Source organism: Ursus maritimus, unplaced genomic scaffold (assembly GCF_017311325.1).
Source record: "Ursus maritimus isolate PB19 unplaced genomic scaffold, ASM1731132v1 scaffold_18, whole genome shotgun sequence".
Taxonomy (NCBI): domain Eukaryota; kingdom Metazoa; phylum Chordata; class Mammalia; order Carnivora; family Ursidae; genus Ursus; species Ursus maritimus.
Genome location: NW_024424230.1, coordinates 26,192,899 through 26,213,520, shown reverse-complemented (window position 1 = coordinate 26,213,520; position 20,622 = coordinate 26,192,899). Strand labels below are relative to the sequence as shown.

At 42.6% G+C, this 20,622-nt stretch overlaps 1 protein-coding gene across 1 annotated transcript in view; it reads left to right on the top strand.

The window, feature by feature from the left end:
• The window catches only part of KATNAL2 (katanin catalytic subunit A1 like 2), a 63,962-nt gene that overhangs the window by 16,145 nt on the left and 27,195 nt on the right, over positions 1–20,622 (top strand). The window contains exons 2-8 of the mRNA XM_008691668.2: positions 7,028–7,098; positions 9,777–9,943; positions 11,280–11,322; positions 14,263–14,380; positions 15,527–15,625; positions 17,668–17,766; positions 17,970–18,047. Of these exons, the coding sequence (XP_008689890.1) occupies positions 7,028–7,098; positions 9,777–9,943; positions 11,280–11,322; positions 14,263–14,380; positions 15,527–15,625; positions 17,668–17,766; positions 17,970–18,047 (675 nt within the window). The remainder of the gene's footprint in view (positions 1–7,027; positions 7,099–9,776; positions 9,944–11,279; positions 11,323–14,262; positions 14,381–15,526; positions 15,626–17,667; positions 17,767–17,969; positions 18,048–20,622) is intronic.

Below are 20,622 nucleotides of genomic sequence, written 5' to 3'. Positions count from 1 at the left end.
TCGTAGTTCCATAACCTAGTTCGGTGTTGAATAACAGTGGTGTGGGGTATGGAACGTCTCCTGTTTCAGCAGACTTTCTACTTCCCTGAAATCTCAAATTCCATAACCAGTTCATACTCAGGATGAACAACAGATGCCTCCTCTCGTGGAACACTGTCCCTGAGCATAGTTGGCCAGTTCTGACTTTATAGTTTACAAGAAATGCCTTTCCTGGATCTGTAGACACTTTTTTGGTAGTTCTGGTGCTTTGTCAAGTTGTGGAACATTTGAAACTTAGGAAGTTTCCTCGTAGAAACAGGAGGTAATCAGGAAACAAACGAAAAACAAATTAGAACCTATGGGTATATATTCAAGCTTTTAAGTGAATATTAGATGCAGGGACTGTAAAATAGAACTATAATAAAAACATCTGAAAGAAGAAATGTGTCCTTTTTAACTGTTTGTTTTTGAGATGGAAAGCTTAATGCAAAATTTGGATCTTATTACAGAAATTGAAACAAGCTCATGCAAATTAATCTCCATTGCACCCGTAAAAAAGAAATTAAAAGCACTAATGTTGCATGTGGTGTATATACAGTAACATTTCCTAAATATCTTCTGGGTCTAAAACTAGGGATGATATTCAATGCTTCCTTTTCCTCAGGCTACAGTATCATAGGATTCAATTTTGAATCTGATAATGGAGGCATTTTTGTTGCACAATTGCCCACAAAGGAAATGAAGGAAGAAGAAAACAGCCAGATCATTGAAGCAGAGACAATGAGATACCACAGTTAGATGCTCACTCCTGGACCTCCTTTCTTTGGTAGACAGAAATTAATTGAGCATCTAATTGTGTCCATTTCAGGGGCACACCATCTTTTACAGTTTAAATTGACCATTTGTTGTTGGCCCATTCTTAGTTTTTCAATTCAGAAGATGACTTTCTATGCTAATCTGAATGGCATGAGTATAAAGATGTTACAGATCTGGTAAACTTTACACTCTTAACAAATCCATGAGACCACATTCTGTGTTTCAATAATAGCACATCTTAAATATTTAGCATTAGATATTTGAATAGTATTTTCTTATATCTTTTTTCTGTTCTTACTAAATTCTGAATTCCCATCAAACTCGTTTCAAAGAAAAAGCTGAAGTATTATGTTAAGGCCTGGAGTCCCGAAATACAAGCTGTTTTGCCCAGTGCTTAGTAAGAAAGCCCTTTTTGAGGCAGCGTCATTACCAAACAGAATTCTAAGTCACTGAACAGAAGGGTGCCCCTCAATCCCCATTATCTGCCATACACATCAGGACTATTTGCCAAACTTTGTGATCCCAGCCGAAAACCCCTAGAAATACTCTTGACTGGAGCTGGGACAGCTACCATTTTCCAGGAATGTAATCAAAGCCCTGGACCAGCCTCTCTGATAGGTTATTTATATTCTTTGAAGAATATGGTCAACATCGCCCAGATCAGCCTGGGATCCAGAGGTGCCTCCGTCCTAAGAATGAGAGCTTCGCCTTCCTGTTCATCCCGCTCTACCGTGAGTTCACCAGCTCAGGGGTTCACTGTTTAGGGAGCACTCTGAGGATTCTAACATGAATCTGAGGGAGATCATTCTGACAGATCCCCCAGCTCAAGTTCTGTTGGGGTGGCTGAGACCCAAGGTGCTAGCTATGGATGGCGGACCACAAAACTCCTAGGTTTCTCTGTGTCTGTGCATGTGAAGTGAGGTGAGGTGGGGGTCTGGGGTGGTGGGGGTGGGAAGTGTGGAGTGGAGGAGGTGCCTGCAGGTGACTTTGTACGGATCTTTCCCTCCCAGTGAGTGAGAACACTGCCCTGCTCCCCTTACCTCCCAAGGCTGGGGCAGGGGACCCGGATGGCAGAGGTGGTAGATGAAATTCCTTGGCCTAGAAATTTTCTGATCTGTGAACAGTTGAACCCAAGCTGAGGTTTTGTTTGCTTCTTACTTGCCAACATTAAATTTAAACAATCAAAAGTATATGGATTGACCCTTCAATTGCTATGCCCCCAGCCCCTTCCTCTACCCAGAGGTGATTACATATCTGGGTTTTTATTCCTTACTTTTTCTATGAGTGAAAGATTGTGGCTGTGTATTTCTGTGACTTTTCACTTTACAATAGGTCTTAGAATTAGGTGGATCTACATATGGTGGAATAGAAAGATTCTTAAGACATATTATTAAGTGGGGTGAGAAAGCAAGATGTCCAACAGTATAAACAAAATTATTCCATTTTGGTAAATTTTTAAAAAGTGGTACATACGTACTTTGATATATTCGTAATTCCTTTCTGAACCGTTGCACAAGAATTTAAAAATAGTGGATAACATGAAGAGAGAATCTTTGCTTTTTAAACCGTTTGTACTATTTGAAGTTTTCCTTTGTTAAATTTAATTCAAGCTTGTATTTTAAACTTTCTTTCCCCGAGTAACATAATATTCGGGGCAGGCAGTGAGTGGGTGGAGAGAAGACGCGATGTCTCCAGAATCTTTCCTCACCAGTGTATATAGACCAACCTCATTCTTCTGGCTGGTGCATAGCATTCCACAGTGAGCTCGTGCCATGACTTATTTAACCACTAATGGACACTTATAGCCAATTCCAATTTTTTTTGGCGAATACAAATAATGCTGTATTAAACATCCTTAAACAGTAATCATTGTGCATACATGGACTATTTCTATAATCTACTATAATTGATCTCCTATAGTATACATTGCTGGGAGTGGAACTGCTGGGTCAACGAGTACGTGCATATTTCATTTTGATAGATCTTGCCAATTTGCTCTATAAAAAGGTTGTACTAGTTTACATTTCCACCAGTTATGTCGGAGTGCATGTTCTTTCACACCTTGCCCAGCCTGGGTATTATCTGGATAACATTTTTAAGATTTCTGCATTTAAAGAAATTGGAGATTCTTACTGAAAGCAGCTTATTTTTGTCCAATGAACTGAAGAAATATTAATAACACTTAAGGTGGTTTCTTCAACTTTTATGTGCATGACCAATGATGACAAAACCAAAAAGAAAAAGTCTACAGCAAAGGGAAATGAAAACCTTCTGGATGGTTTTGCGTTTTCCTTTCTGCCCGGTACGTCCTACCTGGGCTCGCGCTGACGGGGCTCGCTCGCTAGCTGAGTCACTGGAGCGGGTAAAGGCGCTCCCGCGGCAGCCCCGCCCACGATGGGACCAGGCTCTGCTGTCAGCCTGGTGAGCAGGCTCTCACGGGGGTGTGGGCGATAAGCAGCTCTTTCTCCCCACCACTTCCATTTGAATCACTCCAAAATGTTGCATGAAACGATTTCCATTTTTCAGTCGGACCATTTGTTTTATATATCAGGGTAAAAAAGTTACTCAAATTATTTACATTCATTTTAGCCTTCTTTTCTCTACCTCTCTCCATTTGTTTTTGGCATTTTAAAACAGCCTTCTTTGAGATATAATTAATATACCATGCAACTCACCGGAAGTATATTTACAGAGAGATACAACTATCAGCATGGTAACTTCAGAACATTTTCACTACCCCAAGAAGAAACTGTACCCCTTAACTGTTACCCATCCCCATTCCTCCATCCTCCTCTGCCCTCCCATCCCCTTTTCTTTTCTTCTTTTTTCTTTATTTTTTAGTGAGCTCTATGCCCAATGTGAGGCTCGAACTTACGACCCTGAGATCAAGAGTTGCACGCTCCACCCACTGAACCAGCCGATTACCCCCACCCCTATCCCCCTTTAAAAACATCTCTGCCGGGATGCCTGGGTGGCTCAGTCAGTTAAGCGTCTGCTTTCGGCTCAGGTCATGATCCCAGGGTCCTGGGGTTGAGTCCTGCATTGGGCTCCTTGCTCAGTGGGGAGCCTGCTTCTCCCTCTGCCTGCCACTCCCCCTGCTTATGCTCTCTCTCTCTCTCTGACATCTAAAATAAAAAATCTGTAAAAAAAACCCAAAAAAGAAACTTCTCTCCCAAGATCTTTTCCTGTTCCCCTAATAAGTTTTCTGGCGCTACCCAGACCTTCATCTTCAGGAAATTCAGAGCTATCAGCGAAACTGAGTGTAGTGTGAGCAGTCCTGAGGAGCACAGGCAAAACCCTCCTTAGCTAATGTTTCTCAGCATCCTACTCATAAGAGAACACGTGCATCTATCTGTGCCTGTTTAGGAAGAAGCACGTGCTTCCAGTGCGAAGGATGGAGAGACTGTGAAATACACGAACAAAGCAACTAACAGCTGCTGAGCACCCACCGATCACTGACCCTGCCACGGGCACAGCACGCCACAGTTTGCAAAACACTGTCCGGTTGGAAATGGCACTAGTCAGTGTCCAGCGAAGTCCCTCTGAGTAGACAGGGCTCTCATGGCTCTTGTAAGAGACACCATTCATGCATTACCATGTGAGGTCCGCTAAGAAAGATTGTCTGGTAACCACAATTGTTTGATTTTAGCAAATGTGGCACACGGATTTTGGCAAGTTAAAATAGCTTCTCTCTAGTCTGTGGTTAATGTGCAGGGGTGGGAGTGGAGATTGATGAGGAGGGGGTGAATGCAGGAGAGGAAGTGATGGGGAGAAGAGCACTGGGTTCTGATCTCAATTCTACAGGCTTTTGAGCAAATCCTTTAATTTATCTGGATCTTGGGTTCCTGAGACTCAATGATCTCCCAGTAATTTTTAGACTCTTAAAATTCTGAATCAAAACCCCAAGCGTGAACTTGAGAATTTGTATATTTAGAAACATAGCCTATCAATTTTATCACTGCTTATTTAACAGGTGGTTATATTTTTTATTTTGCAAGCTTGATTTGGACTGAATTTTGTGATGACTGTCATCTTTATTATGTGAATAATAATTTGGAACTAACCTGGATTTCATGAAGTGCTTCCCCTCCTAATGCACTAGATGGCACTAGAGGCAAGGCAAAGCAAATTCAAAAAAAAAAAAAAAAGGGGGGGGAGGGAGGGTAGGTTTCGACTACCAAAGTCGGTTACTAATACGGTAAATTCGAAAGGTTTCAGTCTCTTTCAAGAGTCATGTCAACATCCTCAGAAAGATGAGCAAACACCGCCGGAGTTGAACATCTTAATATCAGGATAATGTCATTTTGTGTGGCAGCTTTCACACTATGACCGTGACCAACCGTAAGACATCTTAGATTGGGACCCGACACATATACACACAGGCTAAAGCAACAGAAGTTCCCCAGAGCAATCCTGAGACTTCTTCCCTGTCTCGCATTCTGAGACAATGCTATTGCATTGAAGGGAAGCCTTGGGGGGGTGGGGGGTGTAAATGACACATTATCTGATGTATTTGATGGTGCAGAAAGTGATACATCCCCTTTAGAGATGTGTTGGTGTTTGAAAATTAGCAATAGGTATGCAGAAAAGTAACCAAGCTAAAAAAAAATGAGGCAATTATCCATCCCAAGAAAAATAATGTACAGAAGTGGAAAAGTACTTTCTGACTCAGCAGTGAACATTGTTTTCATGGTTACAATAATAGAATCACCGAACACTGATATCCGTGTAAGGGGAGGGGAGGGTGAGAAGTTGGATGACAGCTTAGTTCTCATCTACCTTAACTGGATGTGACTAGTTAATGCCTAATATTCAAGTATCATGGAACACTGATATATTTAGAAACATGGAGGTAAATAGAAGAAACAGCTCAAGTAATTGAGGTTGTTGCCTCTAGGGAGTGAGTGGGGGGTGGGGTAGTGGAGTGGGGCAGAGACTATTGTTTTTCTTTAAAAAGGAAAACATTTGGACACATATTACAACATGGATGGACCTTGATGACATTATTCTAAGTGTCTAAGCTAGACACCAAAGGGCAAATACTGTATGAGTCCATTTCCATGAGGTACCTAGTATAGGCCAATTCATAGAAACGGGAAGTAAAATGGCAATGGCCAGGGCTTAAGGGGGTGGGGGGAGGGCATTACTGTTTAATGAATACAGAGTTTCCGTTGGGAGGGATAAAAAGGCTCTGAAGATGGATGGTGGTGATGGCTGCACAACAGTATAAGCGTGCTTAATGCCACCAAACACGTATAAATGGCTGAAATGGTACTGTATGTCACGTATGTTCAGCACAACAAAACAATGTAAGGAGAAAAATAATTTATAGTACTCTTTGAATTTTAAATAGCTGTATGCACATTTTAATTTCATTACATTAATTTTTAGAAAGCTTTGGATGAATGTCTGAAAAGTTTTTGTGTGTGCCATGAGCGTGAGTGTTTGCGTACAGATTTTATGATCTGGGCCACTCAGGGGCCTCTTTTGCTTTTATCCAGTTCTTATCTGTATTGTCCTTAGATAAAGATGTTAGGTAAGCTGGTCTCAAGTAAGGGACGTATTACTGAAAGTAGGTATTTTATGAATACGTTTCAGGGGAGTTTGAGATACCAGATAAGTAAACGTAGCACACGAACACTGAATAAATGCACAGATGCATCCAGTTTGAATAGGGACATTATTACGCGGGAATTTCCCTTCTCTGGCCTCTGCTCCTCTGAGGGGATCTTCTCAATGTTTGGCTGTGTAGTCACCTGCTGAATGGCTTGCTGGAACTCGTGGCCACGTTTGTGCCGGGACTGGGTGGGGCTCTGAGTGAAGCCAAGATGTCCTAGCAGGTCAGTACCCGCGATGTCAGAGCTGATTTCTAGCTCATGAGTCTCTCTTTACCATCACTTTCCTTAACCTGGCCCAAACAGGAGTGCATATATTTGCTTCTTTGCAGTTAAGAGCAATAAAATGCCAGTTAGCTTGGCCGTAAGAGGTTGACTAGTGAAGCGCAATTCTAATTTAAATCATCATACCTTCAGTTTACAATTGAGAAGGCAGCTCTAAGAAGAAGACAGTGGAAAATAACTTTATATATCCTTAGAGACGTCAAGCTGCCTTCCAGCCTTTGAGTCATGCTTCTTGGTTTTGACAGGTTACATTTACCTTCAAGGGTTTATTGCTATAAAAAGAGTGTTCTATCTCATTGTCATCCCATCTAAATTTTCCTTTTTGTTCACAGTGCGAGATGAGGACAGAAGCACGACGAAAAAATCTTCTTATTTTGATTTTGCACTACTTAACACAAGAAGGGTATGTTACATTACAAATATTTACAGAGATGATTCCTCTCTTTCTCTGACCCCCTCTCTTCCAGATATACCCTTATCAAAATAGTTCATAGAATTTATTTTTTAGAGCAGTTTTCTATTTATAGAAAAACTGAGCAGGAAGTATAGAGAGTTCCCATCTACTGGGAATCCCCCCACCCCAGCCAGTCTCCCCTATTATTAACATCTTAGGTTGGCGTGGTACATTTGTCACAACTGGTGAACCAATCTTGATATGTTATTGTTAGCTGACACTCATAGTTTCCATCAGGGTTTACTCTTGGGTTGTATAATTCCATGAGCTTTGACAAATGCATAATGTCACGTATCCAGCATTGTAGTATCATATCCAATAGCTTCGCCCTAAAAATCCCTTGTGCTCTGCCTATCCCTGCCCCCACATTCAGCAACCCAGACACATACTTTTATTGCCTTATTTACATAGATATTATTCCCATTACGCATTTGAAAACTTTAACAAAGCTACCCAGTTCCTGAGATACCGCCCCCCCTTCAGGTTTCAGGCCTATCAAATGAGATGCCCGGGGTCCCACTGCTGGGTATCTACACAGAGATAACGCTCTTATTCTTCAATTCTCCTTCCCTCAAAATAAAGGTATCGCATTTACCTGATGACCTGTGCTTGACTCTCTTTTCTGAGCAATGCCATTCGATAACTGACATGGGAGGAAATTGGGAAGCATTTGCGTTTGGCCACCTACCTGATTTAGAAATGTGTAAGCCCTTACAATGAAGGCCGCTGGTGTTCTGGGTTTTGTGAAGAACAGAGCTCATCCACTGTTTACTTTCAAGTTTCCTTTCTTTCCAAGTTTCAGCCAGGAAGAATATACTTGGGTTTCAGGCTTAGGTCTTGAACTTTCAAGTTAAAGCAGCAGTTCTCAACTGGGGTGATTTTGCTGCTTGGGGGACATTTGGCAATGTTGGGAGACGTTTTTGACTGCCACGATGGCACCTAGTGGCGAGAGGGCAGGGGTGCTGCTAAACATCCTTCAACACACGGGACAGCAACCCACAACAGTTGTCCAGCCCCCGATATCAACCGTGCCAAGACACTGTATCAGGAAGACCTGCGAAAACAAAAAGACAAAGCAAAGTCAGCATAGTTTATCCCCTCTCCTACAGGGCTTACTGTGTATTTACAGGGCATGCATTTCCCCTTTCTGCCACAAGATGGCCCCTTGCATCTCGAATTAATGAAAATTCTACTAGAGTTGATCATTTTCTTGAAACCCGCTGGTTAAGATACTTATGAGTGGATTGTCAAGATGAAAAGTAAACTGTCAGGAAAGTAGACCTACCTTTAACAAAATATTAAGAAGTTATCTTCGCAAAGAGGATAGATTGTAGTGCAGTGGAATAAACAATCAGAAAAGGCTTTGTAGAGAAGGTGATGTGAGCTGGTCTTGAAAAATGTATAGAATACGGATAGACAGACATGATGGACAAGGATATTCTAGGCAGGTGCAGAGAGGAAGGAAGGAAGGAAGGAAGGAAGGAAGGAAGGAAGGAAGGAAGGAAGAGTGAGCATGAGCTAAGTGGAATGATTAGGCAAACAGAAAGACCAGATGTTGACTGTCAATGGACATTTGCAATTTCTTTAAAATTAGCAAGGTCACTGGAAATAATCATGGCAACCTCATTTAAGAAAGTTCAAGCTTCCAACTGACCTGAATCTGGGGCAGGGAAGAGAGCATAATAAAGTTTTCTCCTACTTTGCCAGATTGGAATCAAATAGCAAGATCTCTACCTTGCGGCAGGAATTCTTAATCTGAGATCCTTGGATGAAATTGTATGCTAATTTGTGCATATTTGCACACTTTTCAGGAGAGAGTCATTGGTTTCAATAAGAAGTCAAGAGCTAAAATTAAGACCTGGAAAGTCTTTCCACTTTCAGAGGATTGTGAGACAAAGCATGTTTTTACTGCTAAAACCACTTAAGTTGGACAGCCTTACAACTGAACAGATTAAAAACGGCAGTGACGTACCCCTGGTGAAGACGGCGCTTACATTCACAGTCAGCTTCTAGTGTAATGTGTGACTGAAGAAAAAATCACCAGAAATAATACATCCAAGCCGATGATGTCTTCTTATACTTAATTTCCCTCAATGATACTGATCAACATATTTTTGGAATTTCCTTCAGAACTCATGACCTACCCTTTTCAATTGCTACAAAATCGTGGCAAATCTTGCGTCTTGGAGTTGAATTTGGGTTTATCAAGTGCCCGATATTATCTAAAATGAGTGCTGGTGAATAAAGAGGTAATTGAGTTGGGCACAGACCCACTTTAGGCTAAAAATGAGTAAAAGTAAAGCACAAGACATTTTCTTAGCTGATTTACATATTTGACTTTTAAGCACTTCCAAAAATATTTTGAACAATGATGACACCATTAGAGTAAGTATGTAGCTTCCTGAGGCAACTGCTCTGAAAAACACTACGTGCATATCCTTACTGTATGTGGGGCTCCTTACTCTATAGGCAAACCTCATGTATTCTAACTGTTGTCCAATGTACTACTTAATATAAGCTTACTATTTGTATCGAACATCTTTGGACTTGTTATGCCTGTTTGCCTTTATTCATTTTACCCAGTAAAATGCTTTTTGTTTTGTTTTTCTCTTCTGTGAAATGGCCAGATATATCGATGCAGCCAAAGCTTTGGAGCAAGAAACTAAACTGGGGTTACGACGCTTTGAAGTTTGTGACAACGTTGACCTTGAAACTATTCTGATGGAATATGAGAGCTATTACTTTGTAAAATTTCAGAAATACCCCAAAATTGTCAAAAAGGCATCAGACACAGGTACATGGCTATTTTCTAGAAATAAGGTTTTCTCTTCATCTTTAAGACCAGTGTTTCTTCCTCATTGTGTTCCCAGATAGATGCTACTGCCACCCTGCACTGAAAGAATAGACCAGAAAGACTGTATCCTCTATTAGATCCTGTACAGATAATGTAAACATGATCGTCTGGGCAGTAATGTCCCTATAGCCATGTTGGCATTTGTTCGAGGAATGTATGTTTTAGGACAAGGAAAGCAAAACCTCAGTGTATCACAGGTACTTTTTAGAAGACCAATACTACTTTCATTTCTTTAGAGATGGCAAGAGCTGTTGGAAGAGGATAAATGACAGAAGACTTGTTGTTGTTGTTGTTAGGAAGACCTATTATCTATCTCGAAAATAACATGAAAATGAGTATTGGTGAAGCTAATAGCTCATGTATAGATAATGAAATGCTTTTGAAAGCCATCAATCCAGATAATGATCAATATAATGCAAAGACCCAGTATAGGTTAGCAGTCAAGGAGGCTGGCTGGAGGAAAGATCTACAGTGAGGGCCCCATGTTTTGTAGTAACATCGACTTAGAAGTCTGTAAGTGGGGGAAGTAATTATAAACCAAGGGAGATCATTGTCCTGTTTATAAGGCACTTGTTAAGCCACAGACTTTAACATTTCATGTGGGGACCAGGAAACCAAGAGGAATGTCAATTAAAAATAGCCGGGGGTGAATCTCCTAGCTGGAAGGGATATTTTATCTGAGCTCCTTTCCAGTGCAGCGTTCAGAGCTCCATGTCCTTGGCTGGTTGTTGGATCTGGGTTTTGGCAGAGAAAGCACTGATGCCTAGCCACTGGGCAACCTGACCTATCACTCATGTGATCTAATTTCTAGATTGCTGGTTCTGATCTAACTTAGAACCATAGTCTCCTGGGATATTGGACACAATGTGTTTATTTTAAGGTAAACTGGCAGAGTATGACTGATAAGTGTCCATGCAATCACCCTGGTGTCCCTACAGACCACAGCAAAATGGTGTCAAGTACATGAAAACTTGAAATGGTTACTGTCACCTGGCCCACAGTGAAGTCACCACCAGGTTCACGGTTTCTAACACGTTTCATATCTGAGGGTTTTGGGGTCCGCCTCTGTGTGGAAATGCTTGGGAAACGTGAGCTTCTTTGTCTTTTCTGGTAGTTTCACTTCTTTCTACATGAGAATAGCTTAGAGCTCCTGCATTCCACAAGGCTGTAGCACAAATTTTAAGAACAATGTGAAAGGACAAACATACCTGACAAATCACTTTCTCTTAAAAAATTAAATTCTTTCCTTTTCCTCCCAATATTTGTTTCACCACAGCTGAAAATAATTTACCACAGAGAAGTGGAGGGAAGACCAGAAGGTAAAATGAATGGTAATTCATCTTGACCAACTCAACTGTAGGAGTTTGTGGGATCGCTTTCCAGAAGATTCTCCAGCTCAGCTCCATGTCTGTCTACCAGCAATTGCAGACTACGATCATGTGACCTTGGTGGGCCCAGCCATGGGTTCTCCTCACCTTACGATGTCCAGGATATGGGTCACTGTCTGTTGGTTCTCCTGGTTTTATCACAAATAACTGCATTTACTGGTGCTCTTTCAAGGCTCTGTGCTGTGAAAAGATCCGGGGTTCAATTCCTGACTCTGCTACTCACCAGCTTGGAGCAATTTTCTGACACAAAGTGAGGTCCCCACACGTAGGGAACACCCACACATGCTTCATGATAATACTCTCAACAATGCTCTGCCTGAGGCCACCTTGGCTTCGTGCTATTCTTTAGGGACAGTTTTATTGTTTTGACCAAAGTGTTATCCTTTTACTTATAGTTTCCATAAAGCTAGTCAGACTCTGACAATGAACGATAACTACTTTAGAACAGAAACGGTGAGCAGCACTTTAAAAGGCCAGCTTTGGTATGCGTTTGGATTCTGATTATTTTTCAGCCACACGCTTCTGCCTGGAACGTCCCCAGCATTCCCTACCTGGCAGAACGTTCCATGAGTGGTGTCTTCCGAGCACTTTGCTTCTCTTTAGGGATGGAGCTTGACAGCTTGGGTGTCTTCAGCTCCTCTCTGAGTAAATGCTTGTACCTGGCAAGCACAGAGGTCAGACAGCAAATGGCTGGAGTCAAGAAGGATAATTAGGAAAGTAATGAACGCTGTGGGTTTATAATTCTGTCATTGAAGGTATCTATTGAAAGAGGTTGTATCATGAGATTGGCTATTAACAAATGAAAGTACCTTTTCCTCATTTGCACATCTCACACCAGAGAGCAAGTTCCCAGTTTACAGATCTGCAGATGACCCAATGGAGGAATGGTTACTTAATGTGATGGATGGCAGAACTAGGATGCGAAAAAATCTTGACAATTTGGATGATGGGCCCAAAATAATAAGATGAAATTTACCAAAATAAGGTATAAGCTCTAACCAAAGATTAAAAACAAATAGCTCCCTCATTACAAAATCAGAGACCCGGAAATTTGAGTTAACAACAGATGCACTGTGACTCAACAATGCGATATGATTGCCAACGTGGTCTCAGGCCTCAATGATAGAAAAACAGTGTCCACAAAATAGGAGTTGACTCTATTCTGGTTAGAAGACAGTGGACACTGGAAAAGTGACCAGGATGAGGATGAATCTGGTAACCTTAAAGATGATTGGAGCAGCTGGTGATGTTTAGCTCGAAGAATGGAAGACGCGGAGGAGGTGGCCCTAGAACGACACAGTATCAGTTTCACTCTCTAAAGAGGGCTGAGCCTTCTTCGTAGTATTCCACAGGGCACACCTGGGAGTGGCAACTAAAGTTACAGCGGGGTGAATTTGGTTCCATATTAGGAAGAATTCTACAATCGTTAGAGCTGACGGGAAATGAATTGCACTGCTTTGCACATGAAGCACTTGTCTTTGATCGTGTTAAAGCAACTCTGTGAATCACTTGCCTCTAAAGGGAAATCAAAGTGGGGAGACAGACTCCAAGGCCCCTGCCTGCCCCACAGTGACGTTGGGCAAATTTAACTATATATATATATGACCTCACTTCACTTAAATCAATGCTGTTCCTAAGGGTTTGCACTTGTAAAATGTTTGGTATTCGTTTCATAGATATTTCATTTTTGTGCCAGCAAAAGGCCCAAGGGACAGGCATTTTTATTCCTTATTTACAGATGAAAAACAAGTGCTGTCTACCTCTTAGGACACTCACCCCAGTGGGCCAACAGTGGGGTCACCGTGTATGGATACTGGCGGTATTATTGGTGTGGGTGGTCTTGCTGGCCAAACACCTATCTGTTTATATTAGACACAAACAACTTTTTCTTTCCCACAAAGAAATGGAGAAATAGCTGCTCTCTGAGACCCCTTAGAATATGGGAGAAATGTTTCCAGTGAAACTCCTGCAAACACATTTCATGTGTAAGGACAAATGAACTGAGAAAACCAAACAGCTTCTGATGTGGGAGTTCATGTTGTGCCCCCCCAAACAGTCCTGCCTCTCTCTGATGTCATCTCCTATCTAACAATATTGCAACACTGAATTTTAGATCTCATGGTGAGGACCTCATGTACAAATTTATTTTACTTTTGCATTGATGTATATGACATATATAACATGTATGCAGTCAAACACATTTGTACACAGATACCACCATCCCTGCACCCCACCCCCAGGAGGCTCCCTTCCCAGACAATACTCCCCATCCCCACCAGGCGTAGCCACTATCTCACTTCCAGCCCCATCAATTTGTTTTGCTTTAAATGAACAATGTTTGGTGAATATTTGTTTTGCAAATATGAAGATCTTATGTGATGAGGTAAGGTTTGCTTCCCTTCCACAAGTCCCCTCTAGGTATACCCAGCACACCAGATCAAAACCGCTGGCAAATCCCTAGGCTTTCTCCTTCCTCCCCACAACCTAACCCCTGGTCTGCATACTGTTCTTTAAGGAAGGTAGGAAGAAAAGTTGTAAAAATGCTTGTGAAGTCATGAGTTCTTGAGAATACAGACCTATGTGCAGAAGGGCTGGAGCCAGGTGGCATGAGGGAAAATGAAGAGGAGGGCAGGGGCCTCCGGGAGGAGGCGGACCCTCTAGCCTGGTCTTGGAGGAACCCAAGGGGTAGACTGGAGCAAGTCAGAGCCAGGATGGACGGGGTGGGAGGGCAGTGAAGATGGAAGGACCCAATTGTGGTACAGGTGCCTATCTTTCTAGAACTCTTTTTTAAAATGTGGTACACAAGTTGTTTAGTTAACTCAAATTAAGTGGTTAGAATAATTTCCTCCAAGGTCTTTGTTCCTCCCCTAGGGTGATGAGCGACAGTTGTCAAAATCTTCCCAAGATCAGTCAGCAGAGGCCACGGTCCAGAACCACAGTGGGGAAATCAGGGGATGCCAAATCCCTCCATAAGGAGCATCCTAAACAGGTCTGGACAGCTTTGCTTGGCACTGGTAAAATTGCAGGTGGCTGAGAAATAGCTCCAAGAAAAGTCTCATTTATTTATTTAAGGACCTATGTTTTTAAAATGCTATGTGATTTTGTTAAATTGTAGATTTTCTTCTTGATTAAAACCACAGGCAAATCTCTAGCCTTCCTAATGTTTTTAAAATTTGAGTGGGAGGTCTCCTTCCTCCCCCTAGCCTTTCCCCTGGTCAGAGTGCTGTGTGACAGGCTTTGAGGTGTGAGCCCTGGGCCCAGTCAGAGCAGGGGTCCTAGTTGCTACAATGCTAAATCATCCCATTTGAGGTAACCATAGGTGGCAAGTCTTCCTGTCCCAAAGCACATCCCCGGGCTCCTAAGATTAGGCCAGGAATAGTCTCAGGAATGGCTGGGTTTCTCCACAGCACACAAGGTCAGTCCCCACTCCAGACCTTCACACTGGACAATCTTGGGGACAAGGTGGGCAGCAAGAGGAGAGAGCCCAGCAGGTGGGTGAAATCAATGGCTCTTGACTCAGGGGATCCATCCCTAGAACCTCCTGGGTTAGGACAAACATACCAGGTTTCAGTGGAAAGAAAACCAGTTGATATTGTGAAAAGGAATGGGAAGAATAGATGTCAGAGATGCCCAGTGGGATAGAAAGGAATAATCATGAAACTCGATTGTCAGAAGGAATCTCTCACTCTCAGAGAGGTTGGTTGTACACCTCTGGCCGTGTAGTCTGACTCAGGTAGAAGGGAGGTGGAGGTGGGGCAGGAGAGTTCCACAGGTGGCTGGTTGACTATTGACTCTGCTCCACCTCCAAACTCAGCCACTCCCGGCATCGAACACCTCTGGCCACAGGAGAAAAGACAAGCCAGTGAGTGGGTTTGAATTGAGGCACCATGGTTTCCTCCACTGGAAAAGCTGCTTGAAGCCCACGGCTTCCAGTGACAGCTCCTTCCACATGGCACAGGCAGGCAGTGAATTCATCTTGTTGGGACAGCACAGAAGTGGCCGAATTACACACAGGGTTCCCATTCACTGAACTGATACCCAGTGTGTGATTTTGGACGATAGAATAGGCCGTTTCCACGGGCATTTGTAACTTGTGTTCCATGGCTGCCTTCTCCCTGTCTTCCTCTTTCTTCAGGAGGCTGTCATTAATTCTCACATAGAGAGTGCTGACTTTGGCTTGAGTATATCAGGAATCAACAAAGGCAGTGGAGAAGAAAATGTCCGCCCACAAAAAGTAAGTGAAATTCATGAACCTAGCACCAAAAGGCGAACTCCCTTTTCTTTCTAAAAATGAAAATAAAAAATGCTATTGTTGTCAAATAGAAAAGCTAATGCAGAATGGTCAGAGACTGGCTGTGAGATGAGCTGCGAAGAGCACTGGATGAGGATTAGAGCCCTGGGGTTCTGGTCTGAATCTCCTTTCTGGATGAATGGTCTTGAAGGAACTGCCCCATCTCTAAGAAGCTTAGTCTCCCTATTTGTAAACTCAGGGGTTTGGAAGAGATGGCTTCTAACGTCATTGTCAGCTTAAAAATCCTGTGACTGAAATGGTAAATGTCGGTGTTCTGCATTATTGAAGGAGTCATGGCGGCATCCTCATCCTTCTCCTCCCCGTCTGGTAGTTGACTAGTGGTGACACCTTTCCTCCCTGGGGGTGTAGCTCTAGGCTTAAATGTCATTTCATGTGAACCATGAAACCTCAGTGGAAATAGGGTGGATCTTGTTCCTAATAGATATCTCTACCCCTTTCATAATGAACCTCGTGTCTTGATTTATAAATAAGAGCTGCTCAAATAGAAGAGACTCAGATTGGGAGGATGTAGGCAAAAAGCAGGTTAACCATGTCCTTTGGAGATGCGAAGAAGCAGGATCGACATCAACAGGTTTCTCTTGATTGTAACTTCTGGGGTTGTATTTCTTGTAAGAGCCATCTTTCTTTCTTTGGGCAAGTTCTCAGACTATAGGACTTCAGATTTACCTTCGGCCAGCTCTTCTTGGGTAGACTCTGGCTGTGTGTGCTTGGAGGGGAAGCTGGGAGCATCTCCCTGGAAATCAAGGGAACTCTCATTGGACTGAACTGGCTCCTTGAAGGGCCTCAATTATATGGGTGATTGCTGGAGATGATGCATTCGGATTAGTGCCTCCCATGGAGAAATACTTCCTGGTTCACCTCTGCTACTTTCATTGTGTTTTCAGCCACTTTCGCCTAGGAATTTTGTGACACTAGGTTCTCCCGTGAACATCTCACATTGATATGAATAGTTGTTTCTGATCAGGTCACAAGGAAGGGACTGTTTAACCCAGCACTTAACCTTGGAAGGAGTCTAGTTATAAATTCTCTTTCCAGCAGACGTGTCTTCCGGGTAAAACACAGATGGTTTTCTCCCCAGCATTACAGATGTTCAAAAACTGAATGAGGGTATGTGGCCAGAGGCCCATCTCCAAAATGGGTCTATCATTGATTGCAATGTTAGGGCCCCTAGCTTTAGGGTTCCTGAGCTCCCCTACAAATTTAGTAGGTATGTTGTTCTTAAACGCACTAGTCAGACTGCCTAGGTTCAAAACCCTGCTCAGACTTTCCCAGCTGTGTGACCTTGGGCAAGTTGTTCAATCTTGCCAAGCCTCATTTCTCTTATCTGGAAAATGGAAATAATCAGTGCCTGCTTTAAATATCATGAGTGGAGAGCGTTAGCATAGTGCCCGGCATATAACATGCCTCAGTAAGCACTGGCTACTGCTGCTGTTACCGTTTTTTGCATGCAACCTTGCCTTTTCCTTCTCCCTGTGGGGAAGACAAGGGGGCACTGGGAGGAGTACGGGAGACAGATATCTGGGTTTGAATCCTGGCCTTAAGCCACTTGTTAGCTGGCACTCTACTGAGTGAAGAATGTACGTGATGGTAAGTGGGAGCTATCGTTACTCTTACGCCAATGCGTTCTTCCTGTGTGGGGGATGTTTCAAAGGACCAGACAATGTAGGGGCAACAGACCTGTAAGGAAGCAGGGGGCGTGGTGTCAGGAACTTAAAATTGCTTGTGAATTTTCATGCAAACCAACTTCATTCTGAGGAGTTTATTTGCAACTTAATTTTTTTTCTAGAGTGCCCAACTTGAGGGTCACCTCGTTCACAGTTAGCGCAGGTTCTTCTGAAAGCCTCACCTGAAGTTTGCCCTACATACCAAGGTACATAGATGTGCCTTGATTTACTGAAGCTGAGCTATTAGGGGTAGTCTTCCCTCATGTTTTAATGGTGTAAATAACAATGACTCCCTTTCAGGGCCAAATCATTGACTTCCGAGGGCTGCTCACAGATGCCATCAAAGGAGCAACCAGCGAACTTGGCTTGAACAGCTTTGACTGTAACCCAGACCCCTCAGTAAGTGGCTAAGATATGACATTGCAAACTACCAACACCCAGATGAACTTCCGAAATATAATTTTGAGTCCAGAGAAACCTTGAGATCAAATCGAAGGTCACAGCAACCTGCCACCAGTTATGTCACCGAGATCCGCCCATTTTGCTTTCTAAATTATGAGTGATATTACATGTAACGTAAAGCTTTCTGTTCCCATCGTCAGGAACGATTGTTGAAACCTCTGAGTGCATTTATTGGCATGAATAGTGAGATGCGAGAACTGGCAGCCGTGGTGAGCCGGGTAAGATCTGATATTCAATTCACAAATTTACGGAGGCGGATTGGGGCTTCTGGAGCATTGTGGGCTGCTTCTTTTATTAATAACAATAAATATGATCATTTATTTATAAAGTGCCCCCACTTGCAAAGGCACTCATATTGTTTAGAGGCACAATAATGCATGATAAATAAATTATAGAATCATAAAATTACAATACAAAAAGCCCACCATCTCACTACAGAGGCCAAGAAAACCAAAAGGGAAAAAGACTTAGAAGGGAAGGGACAGGTGAAAGGTTTTAGAGCAGAGCCAAGAGTTAAGGAAAGAAAGCCTCTTAGAGAAGGAAAGAGCATGCCTGTGTCTTGTTTAAATGGTCAAAGTCTAGAAACAGATATGTTGGGAGTCTGACAATTTCATAATTGGAAATTTCCATGCAAAACAAAATTAGTAGGAAAGAGCTTGTCATCTGGACTACTGATTTTTAAGCTTACCCTCCAGAATTCACTTATTTTATTTTCTTCTTTTTTTTAAATTTAAATTCAATTAGCCAACATACAGTTGGCTCTCATTACTTTTAGATGTAGAGTTCAGTAATTCATCAGTTGCATATAACACCCAGGGCTCATCACGTCATGTGCCTTCCTTACTGCCTGTTACCCAGTTACCCCAACCCCTCCCACCTCCCTACCCTCCAGAATTTAAAAGCAGTGAAGTGTCATGGTTAACGACACTGGCTCTGTATTCAGTTGAGCTGGATTTGATTTCTACATCCTTCTCTTTCTAGCCATATGACTTTGAGCAAGTTTCTTGGGAACAGAAAATGTTCCTGAGTTACAGGGTACTTATCTGATATCCAGCAATCTCATATTTAAGGAAAGACTGAAACCTAGGCAGACTCAGAGATATGTTTAATATGCTCCCAACAATGCACAGCTATTCTGAAGTAATTAAGGGTTCCCGAGCTCTGGCTGTTCAGTTTAGCAGCTGTTACTGCACCTATTAGCTATCAAGCATGCGCTGGGGGCTGGAAACACAAAGATGAACGAATCAGACACAGTCCTTGCCTTTAAGAGTCTCTCATCCCATGGGTAAGGTGCACTTGGAGAACATAAAGGAGGGGTATTTTGTGCCAAAGTGTAGGGAAAGCATTAGGGAAGAAGATACACAAGAAATAGGCACATGAAAATGCACAAGAGGGAGGGAGGAGGGTTCTAGGCCAAACAACATACCTGTGAAATTGTACAACTTTGAGCTGAATGAGCCACAAGGAGTGGTGGGGAATAATAGGGCTGCAGAGAGAGGCCAGAGTTCCTGAGTAAAGGAACACTAACCCAGGATTGGAAGTGGCCTACAGGACATGGGGAATCTTTGAAAGGTGTCCATCGGGAGAATGGGATACTCAAATGTGCTTTTAGTCTGTCCTAATGACAGGGTGGTGGATGGATATCAAAGAAATGGAGATGAGGAGACCAGCTTTCAAGTTATTTCCAGTGAGAGACGATGAGGTCTGTGCCAGGCTGTGGTAATTAGGATGCAAAGGAGAGCAGAGAAAAACAATCTTTATGCCCATAAAAATTAATAGTCTTGTTACTGTTTCTGCAAGAAGACAACATGACTAGAGATGACGGAGTTGTAGAGTAGAAGTGGCCTGAAATGATTCCACTGGGCATCTTTTCTACAGTACCATGGGAAGTAGTTCATCCAGTCTCTGCTTGACTGCTTACAGTGATGGGGAGATCACCATCTCATGACTGATAACTTTGTTGCTATAAGGAGGAACTTCCTATTGGAAAATTAAACACTGCTATGTGGAATTCAATATCAGCTCTAGAAGAGGGCAAGGAATACTGCTCTGATCTGTGGATGCTTTGAATTCCAAGGTAGACGAATCCCCCACTCTGTGCCAAGCCTTTCCTAAGAAAGTGTGGTAATAAGAATGTGAGAGGGCGGTGGGCTAGCCTGTAGATCCACAATCTAAAGATAGGGGGCATTCTCCCAAGATTTTGGAAGACAGTCCTTTCTCTGTCGCTGTATCAATGGATCATGTCTATTATGCACCACCAAAATCACTTGTATGAATATTTTCTCTAATGAAAGTGGTCAGCCATGGTGGAGGGATGTGGGAGAATGGGGGACAGGGATGGGGACATAACATCTCACCAGCACTGAAAAAACATATTTGTATATTTTGAACCATGTGTATGTATTATTTAAAAATTAAATAAATATAGGGGTGCCTGGGTGGCTTAATTAGTTAAGTGTCGACTCTTGGTTTCAGCTCAGGTCATGATCTCAGGGTCATGAGGCTGAGCCCTGCGGTGGGCTCTGCGCTCAGCACAGAGTCTGCCTGATGATTCTCTCTCTGCCCCTCCCCCCATCCAGGTGCCCACACTCTCTCTCTCAAATAAATAGATCTTTAAAAAAAATAAGTGAATATAAAAATAGTTTCCAGATTGTTCTGTAGTCACTCAGAATGACTTTTAAAAGGAAGCTTTTTCTGATCTAACACTAGATACTCAGTATGCCTGGAACAGCTCCTGCTGAGAAAGGCCCTATGTGGCTGTTCTGAGGCGTCCTGTGGAATTGAAGTTTGGAA